Genomic DNA, 10,112 nt, shown 5'->3' with positions numbered 1-10,112 from the left:
CATTAATCAAAAAAGTACATCATATTTAATAATTTTACAAATTCTTCATAAAAAATATATCTCTGTACAAAAAGTTCTTTTGCACCTACTTCATGTCACAGCAGCATGTAGTGAAATGGCAGAATGAAATACTGGGAATGAAAATTAGATTGACTTGATCATAATGCCGGTGTTTTTCCCCGCCCCACCCCCCACCCTCCCACTTTTTCTTTTTTAATAACAGCTTTTCTTTGTTTACAAAATATTTTACACAAGAAAAAAAATTATTGCAGCTAGCCTGGAGAAAGGCAAGATGTGTGATACAAGCAGCAGTTTTTAACAGCTTTGAAGCACATAACCTGTTTTTTTAAAAAAAAACATATAGCATGTATTATTAGCCCATCATAATGATCTGGTCAACACTGGGGGAAAAGTCTTCTGCATACATCTCAGCAAGCATATTTCCTGGCTGCCATTACCTGGCCACTGCACAACATTATAAGAGTCTTATTCTGATGAAGCACCATATATACGTGCATGCATACACAGCCCTCTGTAAAATAACTTCAGGAGAAAGAGATCCAATCCGAACAGAAGACTCAAACATAGTGGAGAAGGAGAGGCATTTGAAGGATGTGGGTAGAACTGATAAAACTTAGAGAGCTTTCCTTTACTTGGGTTTCAGTCTGAAGCTCCTGTTTAATCAATACTCCAAACAAACATCTTAGGATAATTTGTCAGTGTGCCCCAATTTTTAGTGTCTGTGATGAAAGAGCACTCACTTCGGATAAACGTTCCTTACATAACCTCCCCAAAATGAATGAATGGATAAAGGTTTCGCAGGATCTGTGTTCTCTAACACAAAAGATCAAATAACTATTCTCTTTTCTGTGACCTTACATCCAACATATTCTTGGGTGGTCATAGCGATACAGGTTACTGAAGAATACACTGTAAGGGCAGAAGTAGAAGGCATCAATAATAGCTACTTAGCTAGAATTTTGCACTTGTTTTCAATAATCCTTTTTTTTTTTTTTTTCTGCCATCACCACTACAGAAGGACTTCCAAAGCAGTAATGTCAATTCTGAACACCTGTCAAAAACTTTAATCACACAACAGCTTCCCTCCTGGCCCACTGTTTCTACGGAAGCTCTTCATTTGCAGAGCAACTTCCTCTATGTGGGGGAGGATCAAGACAACAACTTTGATCTGATAACTTTGTTCTTTCTCAGGAAATGTGAAGGGTTCTGAGATGTGACCGATAAATGAAACTTACTGAACAAAAACTTCAGAAACAAACAAAAAAGAAAGCCAAAAACTACTAACAAAATGAACAAGGAACTGACTGGAAAGGATTATTTATTAAATTTTCTTCAGAGTTTCTTGCTCATATGAAGAATATAACAGCTGGAGGCCCTACAATACTGTATTATATTGCTGGTATTTTTCATCTAACAGATGTAGAGTTGTTAAGCTGACCAAGGGTTACCTTTGAAATTTTCTTTGTGTTCTGCAACATTAGCTGAAAAAACTGTTATTGGGCTTACATTACCTTTTTGCTTTGTGTATAACAGCCAGACCTACACACATATGGAGTTCTGAAACATTTTTCTACAGTTTTTGATATCAACTGGACATTAGGACAGTTTGAAATTCAGAAAACTAAAAAAAGACAACAAGAACAGAAAACAACCCCAAATTTTAAAGAAAAGCAAAGCAACTTTCCTGGTTTCTGAGCTCAATGTGTACGACTGAAATCAGTTTTTGCTTCATTATTTCCTGTAATTTCCTAATTTTAAAACTCAGTTTAATTAATCTGCCCAATGGCATCTTTAGATTTTTTGTTTGTTTGTTTTCATTCAATAAAAACTGTAATTCTAAGCAAAGGTTAATGATTTACTCAACCATTCATATTTACAAATATCAAACTTTCTCTGTCAAACTGTGTAAGTACAAAAGCAGTAAGCAGTGTGTTTAAAAAATCTGAAAAGAAACAGAAAGCAAAGATCGTTGAATGTTTCTCTTTGTCCAAAGTAGAAACTGAACGACAGTTTGTTCTAGGCAATTTGCACTGGGTTTACATATGCTACTGTAATGTGGTTTAGTTCCATGTAACATCAGAAAATGATGTCATATTACAAGAAAAAATGGAAAAAAATGTAAAAGGGAAGACTGTATTATGAGCACAGGCTCACAGGCTTTATGAGCTATCTAAAATAAATTACTATTCACATTTGTACATGGCAAGCAGCAATAGCTGCTAACCCCCCTGCTGTTAAATAGTATGATACTGACAATGGTGATTGATGACCGATTTCAGAAGAAAACAATACTGGCAATGAAAATTTCTTAGAAATGGGCTCTTGTTTTGGCTGAAAGTCTCCAGTGACTTGTAATCATGTGTACAAAGAAATTTAGTCAAAAATTGACAAAAGAAATATTGTCCTCTATCAGACTAGATTTTAACTGGTGCTAAGCGTGGGACTCATAATTTAGTATTCCAAGTAAATTTATTGTGGAATGTTTTGCTTGGCAAAGAATGAGTCAATGTCTATATACAATGGACAGTGTGTAGAAACCCTGTATATTTTTACCAGTATCTTACTCAGTCAACCATAACACTCTAGTGCAAAAAATTGTGCATTAACATTTTGCAATATAACGGCTGTTTGGGAAATTGGCAAACTACCCTATGTATGAGATACACTGTAAGTTTCTTTAATTTTAGCAAGATTTCAATGGTAAAGCATTTGCCGGTGTATGCAACCCCACAGAAGGTTGTCTTCTCCTTCAAGAGAGCTTTATTTCTTCAGAATATTCCCGGGGATAATCTGTGGTGCTATCATTTGTCGCAGTACTCATAGGATTTATCCAAGTGCCCAGAAGAATGCATTGAAAGGCATCCAGCCACATACAAATAAGAAAGTCTGAGGCATTAAATATGACAAACTGGCATGACTGGGCAGTCTTCCTTAAAGTGTGCCTTGATTTGAAGCAGATGCAGCCAGGCATTTTGTTCCAACTCTAAGATGAAAAAATATTCTTTGTCTGATCCCCAGAAGACTGACACATTTTTACCAGAAAATTTAGCTGCATGTAGGCTGACAGAAGATGTTAAAGATTACAGCAGCAAAGCCAAGAGAAGAAGGGAAACTGGTATATGGCACCAAAGGAATTACTGCTTGTCCATCAGAGGTATGGCTATGAATCAGTCATATTGGGCACTGAAGGCTATACCACTGTACAAACTGTGTTCAGAGTCGTATCAAACCTCACAGCCTTTGCCTCTGTGGGTTTTAAGTTTGTGTCATACATAGGATTTTCAAATGAAGCTTGTCCATTACTGTTTTCATGTCCAGCATACCCATTATACTGTACTTTTGGTCTTGTTCTGGGGAAAAAAAGACAGGAAATTATCATTAGTAACCCTTAAAATTAAACATTCTACAATTAATGTAAGTTTCATCTATAATGTTTCCATCCTGTCTACAGAAATTGCATGACTCTGTCTAAAAGTGATAAAAAAAGACCCATAAAGAATGTTGCAAGGACTTAAAAAGCAAGAGAAATCTGTCTGGAAGTTATTTTTTGTAACATGAAGAGAAGAAAACAAATTCCTAATGGGCAAACTGATGCTACAAAGCACAGAGACAATGTAGGCACAATATAAGTATGCATTTTCCATTACAAAAATGTCAAAAGAATGACAACTTCATAGCTTGTTGTTACTGTCAAATTTGGCAGTCAAAAGTAAAGCAATGTACAACAAAAGTACAGACAAAAGTAAAGTTGGAACTGGTTACAGTTATAATAATTTCTGTCAGTAGGAACAATTATGATATTTTCTGATGACATTTTCAGTTTTAGATTGCTGGTCTGACCATAAAAGAATCTTTACAAAGAGTGGAAACACTAATTCTAGCTTTACTAAATTAACACCTTACCAATTTCCAAATATATATCCTTGTCTTTCTAAAGTATTGACTTTATTGTCAAAAATACAGTAGCATCTTTAATAGGAGAATATAATTTGATCACCATCAAGCAGATTCTAACTGACTTTCCTGGAGATTTGGGATTTTACCTACACTAATTTTTACACTATACCTAGGAGGGCAACTGGACTATCTGTGCAAATGTTCTGATGAGGTCAATACAAATTGTCAATTTAAAAGACTTGAATAGAGTAGATGAATAGGCATACATGAAAAGAGCCATGGTAAGAGGCTCCTGATTCATCCTTTCAATAATATCTTGGGGTTTAGATGAGATAAAAATTTACAGAATTTATTGACTTAGATGTCTTCAAGCAGAGGTAGAGGGAACAGTTTGGTAACTTGCTGCTATCAGCTGTTTATTACCCTTCCAGAACAGGAAGTTAGCATTGCACTATTGAAGTGTTGTAACAGGTCTCCTGGGTACTAACTAAATAAGTCAGTGCAAAGTCAGCCAGCAGAGCTTCATTCAGGCCATGCTGGCACTGACATAGCAAACGTCCAAAATATGTTGCACTGCTGGTGGTAGTAACCTTCAGATAAAAGTCAGTAATTTCAGTTATTCTAGGCAGATCTTCCCTAGCTTGCCTGCTTACCTCCATAAATACTTCCAGCAATAAACACTACTAAATCCCTTGACAGACATTTTATATGTCCAAACATATATAATCAGATTGATGAAATCCTAACTAATATTCACATAAATTTTGCCATTTGAATATCAAAGGATACATAGAATTAACATTCATTAACACTCTTCTATTTTGGATAGTGTTCTACCACCATGAAACTATCAAAACTTCAAGGTTGGTCACATTTTTATGCAAAGTTCTGTTAAAACATATTAAGCCAATAATTAAATGAAAAATTAAACAAAACTGTGCAGAATTTCTGATACATCCAGTAAAATTATATCCTATTGTATTATATTTTACTACTTTAACCTTAAATCTCTTAGTATCTGAAAGTATCTAAACAAGCATATAAAGGAGGTTCAGTATATAATTTTATATATGTAAATTAAATAGGGCAGGAAAGTCAATGAAAGAGTGCAAAATGTAGATGCTTGGTGCTTAATAAATGTCATATAGTTTAGAAAATAATCTCATGATAAAACATCAGAGAAGGGTTCTTGAAAACCAAACTCTGTTAGAAAATGATTCTGTTTTGGCTAGCAGGTAGGGAAAACTATCCCTGGAAAGATGCCAGTAATGGAAACTGACAACCTACAAATAATTCTGTTACTCATACATATGTCGTCTTCTGCATATTTTCATTTTAAAAGTAACATAACATGCTTACATATCTTAACTAGGAACTTTCCTAAGTGTGAGTAATTAAATATAATTTAATTTTGTTCAGAAAGTCTGAGATGCTGTCTTCATTCCTGAAGCAATCCCTGTCTGTCAGATAAAAGATACAGAAACTGTGTAAAAAAGTTTTAACAGTCCTAGTTCTAATTAGATGATATTAATCTGACACAGGCACAGCAGAAACCTCCATAAAATCATCCCCTAAGAAGACCTTCAAATTCTCTGATATAGAGAGACTCTAGGGGCATAACTACTATCGCATCTCTGTGAAAATTTCATGTTGTTATTCTGGTCACTGAGGTAATTTCAAGAATTTTTTCAAGAAAAGGCTATATTATGCTTCAGGATATATAGCCAAAGTTCAAGTCCCACTGCAGTTTCTTTTTCCATAATCATCTAATACTGAGGTAGGTGGACAGTCCAGTCCATCATAGAGCAATGGTGGACTTCAGTTTGTCTATGCAATTTCTTACAATCAGAAAATACTTTCAGTATTATGATTATAGAACAAAAGTTTTAAGAGCATATTATCAAAAATCAGTGTTTCTGTTAAGCACCATTTTGCAAATTGCAAATAACACAAAGAGAGATTGTAGCTCAATACAAAATTATAAGAATTGTTCCAAAAAGCTCTAGCCAAATAGCGCTCAGAATGAACAAATGTTCAAATGATTCATAGACATCAGCTTCTAAACACAATTTCAGGCAAGATGGTTGGATTTATTTGATTATCTAATGACATGTAAAAGTTTCATATGAGCTGAAGTGATGCCAATTCTAGTAGTACCCACTAGCTTATTCAGCATGTACTGTAAGTAGTCTCATTATGGGCTGTTCCTTCATGGGATTTATGGATTTTTCATCTTCTATAATTAATACTTATAAGCATTTTGAAAGAAGCAGCATACATTCAATTTAATAAAGCATTAAAATGAAAGAATAAAACATGTGACCTGAGATTTCAATCTGATTCAGCCTAACCAGTCAAGAAGGTTTATAGGTCTTTACTCCTTAACACAGTGATGCATTTTTCAAATTGTTCACCATTAAGAACTGCTCTGCCCTGAAGCCCTTCATGGGATTACTTAGAAATAGTTGTCTTTCTTGAGTAAAGATATTCCTGAATATCTTTAGTGTTGTGTTCTCTAGTTACACTGACCTATTAAAATTAAAACAAAAACTTATTAAGTACTGAATAAATAACATTTACAATACCTGTGTTTGTAGAGGTAAAATGCAAACCCTGATAATATTAGAGCAAAGAATGGTACAAGAATGGCAGCTGCAACAGAACTGCTGTTTGTACCATAATAATGATTTGAAAGGTCTGTATCTGCACTTAAAGGACCTGAAATGAAACAAAAAGGGCAGAAATAAAATTCCTGGGTTTTCTATCTCACATTTATCTTCTTATTCAAGAAGGAAAGAAAATGGTGTCTTGATAAAATAATTATATTTTAAAACATGAAATAAATAGCATGCAGCATCAAAGTATAAATCTTGTTAATACCACAATAATATACCAATAACTATAAAAATTATTTGAAAACAGTATTCAGCAATTAAAATAATTATGAACTACACCTTTCATGAGTCACTAATTTAATAAAATTAAGCCATTTACCTTCTACAAAAAAAATTGTTAATGCTGCAAAAAGTACTCTCTGCTTGCAGCCTTAATATTCAGCTGAGAAACAAGCAATGTGAGACCACATCAGACATGAAATAGAGAAACGAGGTAACTATAATAAACCACAATGGTCCTGCTCAGCTTAATAGCAATCCTAAGTCTGTGCGCTTGTGTGCATGCCCTGGCTGCTTTACAACCCTCTTTTAGGGGTTATAAAGACATGAGTGTGTTTTAGAGCCTGTGGCAGGTGCGTTCGCACTGCAATAAAACTGAGGTGCAGAGAATGCAAAGGTGGTTGCCTGTGGCATGGCCTCGCTGGGTTCCTGTTGTGGACAAGCAGATAACCAGGACTGGAAAGTATTTTGTGGAACCCATTTTTCCATCAGTATAAACTGAGACATTATGAAATTGTTTAAATAGGTGGCCAACTTAAATATTGAAGGACAAAAATAATTTTATAGTGAAAATTATAGAATAATTTTGTAGAAAAAAATGTATTTGAGATCCAACTCCATGTTGCCAGTTTGAACTCACAGCTCTTCAGAGAGCAATATATAGATGCTATCAAGGAGGAGAGACCAGGACAGAGGTTTACAACCTTTAATTGGCATTGGAGAAGTGTTGACCAGGTTCAGACTGTACATTGGGTGTGCTTTTCTTTATGGAAGAGAAACTTTGCTGCAATTCTGGATAATTTAAATTTTTTTCATGTATGAGATTCACTGTAACTTCAGCACAGTCTGGTCTATATATTACAATCATTTTCAGAGCTGTTTGTGATTAAACATGTCCTGATGTAAACTTTGTATTTCTTCTGACAGGGTTATCATGTTGAGAAATTAGAAAGCCTATTGTACTGATCTAATCTAGGCATTAATTTCTCCACAGCTAAAACCAAAAAAGTGGAAATATCTGCATGCTAATAGAAAAAAAAAAAAAAAAAGACTGCAAAAGATAGTTTGGTTTACTTTTCATTAAAAAAGCCATATTTTGTCACTAGGAAATGTGCTATTTAATAGAGGGATATTGAGTGAGATTATAAATGTTTTTTAAACATTTCACACAATAACAGGGGTTTCTTTAGCCTCCTAAAAACAGCAGCAGTCAGGTGAAGTTTCAATTCTGATAATACATAGTAAAGTCATTATTGCACAAGCTGTGTACTTCTACCCTTTAGATAGTTACTGAGTTTTCTCCTTTATATATACTAGAAAATAATATTTTTTGTGAAAATATTCATTAAGAGCATTTCCTTATCATTTGAAGCTTTCAAATGCATTTTCTGTGTAATTCCTAGCCCAGGGTTTCAAGTGTCTGGCATCAGTACAGCATGGCTCAGTTTTAGTAAAAGAACTGCTGTTGAATTGGGAGAAAGTGTGACAGTGACAGTCACGCAAGATAAGAAAAGTAGAATTGCAGGTAGAAGAGTAATTTCCGAGACAAAGATGGTTAGCAGCTCAAGGATTTAAGAGAAAAAATACTGTCATGGAAAGCAAGTCAGTGGTTTCCAGGGAGCAACAGAGGCTGGACCTTCTTCACCTGATTCTTTGGGTATTTCATTGGGTATGAGGAGTGTATTAATATATAGCCCTAGCTCTCTATTTGTGCATTAGCACAACCATTTTGTACTCTGAAGCTGTGAATATCCTGTCTAGATGTAGAGTTTCTTTGCGAATGATGAAAGTTGTGTGAAGTGATCTGGAAAGGAAGATTGACACATTTATAGAGTGAAAATTAAAATTCATATGTCTCATGATGATCAATTTCAAGAAATGTACATGTATGTCACAGCCATTGATCTAATATACCATGGACACAATTTAATTATTCATATTTCATATTTCATGTCAATATTTATCTCAATCTAGACAAGCTAAAAAGTACTTTGAAGAAAAAAAAGGAAAGAGAAGGGTGTCGTTGTATTTCCCTGGAGGAAATAAATATAGGAAAATAATCATTTAGTGAAGTAAGTTTCTCTTCTCACAAAGCCACCTTTTCATACAAGTTTTAAAGGACAGTCCAGATTCGAATGAACAAGGCCAACATTTTAGAATAAACATCATCTGGAACTGTAGTGGTGAAGCACAGGCACTCAGAAATTACAGAAACTGAACCTAGCCTCAGACTTGCAGCCTTTAGAGACCAAGTTATTAAAACATAACAAAACAAACAAAGAGCCCCCAACAATGACTGATTACTTGGCAAAACATGTTAAATAATTTGGTGTCACAACTTGGGCCCCTTGAGCAGGCTCAGATACAGTTCTAATTCTTTTGGCAGGAAGATAACAGAGATCTTTTTGCCCTTTGGGTTATTCTCTGGGCGTCAAGCAAAAAGAATTGCTTCTGAAAGAGGATAAACAGTACTCAGAAACAAATGTTGTTTCTGTTTTCATTCATTAAGTTCCAAGACTGGTCATATCCACTGAGCCTGGTCTTTCTCTAGAATTGTGTGATAGGGAATTATTCATCTATTAGATTGAACCTACACACCTAACTATTTCTCAGTAAATGCTGTTCTTTGAACTATGCTTGCAGATGAAGACTTTTATATTACATTATGCATGCACCAATGCATGCATAGTTTATGCATACTTCTGGCTTAGTGTAAAGGCAGCAAATAATTTAACTTCCTGAAGAAACAGAAATATGTTAAGTCTTCAGCTGGAGGACATATGAGATCATTACCCCAGCAGAATATTCATGAAGAGAATATATTTTTTAAAAAATGTAAATTATCCTTGACTGTGAGGGTATGACCTGTGCTGACTGGAAATTTGCTGTTTCCTTTTAGCTCTAGGTTCTTCAATAGGCAACAAGCAACCTATAGAAAATCAGTGGCTATTTAGCAATCACATAAAGAAATCTTCTAAAAGAGACAGTATCTGCATTTGTAGCAAGCTCTCTTCTGAGATGTCAAAGTTGGGGATGAGAGGCCTTCAGCCCAGGAATGCATGTGTAACTTGGACACTTCAGCTCCTAGCTAGCCTTGGGAATATACAAAATGAGCTGTCATAGTGCAACTCTAAACAGTGATAAGGACAATGTTTTCCAGTACCATAGAATACACCCACTGGAGAGTGCTGTAACTGTTGAATTGTCATTCTGCTTGTTCTTCATTTACCACCATGAGTTATTCATTTTACTGCTACAGCACATGGACCCAAACTTTTATTAGGTATCTGGAAGACCATT

The 10,112-nt window shown here is 34.8% G+C and overlaps 1 protein-coding gene across 1 annotated transcript in view; it reads right to left on the bottom strand.

Annotated features, from left to right (window-relative positions):
* Positions 1-204: 204 nt before the first annotated feature.
* The window catches only part of CSMD1 (CUB and Sushi multiple domains 1), a 1,235,979-nt gene continuing 1,226,071 nt past the window's right edge, over positions 205-10,112 (bottom strand). Inside the window, exons 69-70 of the mRNA XM_064447944.1 lie at positions 6,504-6,636; positions 205-3,371 (exon numbers count right to left, since the gene is read on the bottom strand). Coding sequence (XP_064304014.1) covers positions 3,212-3,371; positions 6,504-6,636 — 293 coding nt within the window. The 3' untranslated portion in view covers positions 205-3,211. The remainder of the gene's footprint in view (positions 3,372-6,503; positions 6,637-10,112) is intronic.

Source organism: Phalacrocorax carbo, chromosome 3 (assembly GCF_963921805.1).
Source record: "Phalacrocorax carbo chromosome 3, bPhaCar2.1, whole genome shotgun sequence".
Classification (NCBI taxonomy): domain Eukaryota; kingdom Metazoa; phylum Chordata; class Aves; order Suliformes; family Phalacrocoracidae; genus Phalacrocorax; species Phalacrocorax carbo.
The sequence above is the reverse complement of the archived record's forward strand: the minus strand, read 5'-3'. Positions and strand labels throughout refer to the sequence as shown.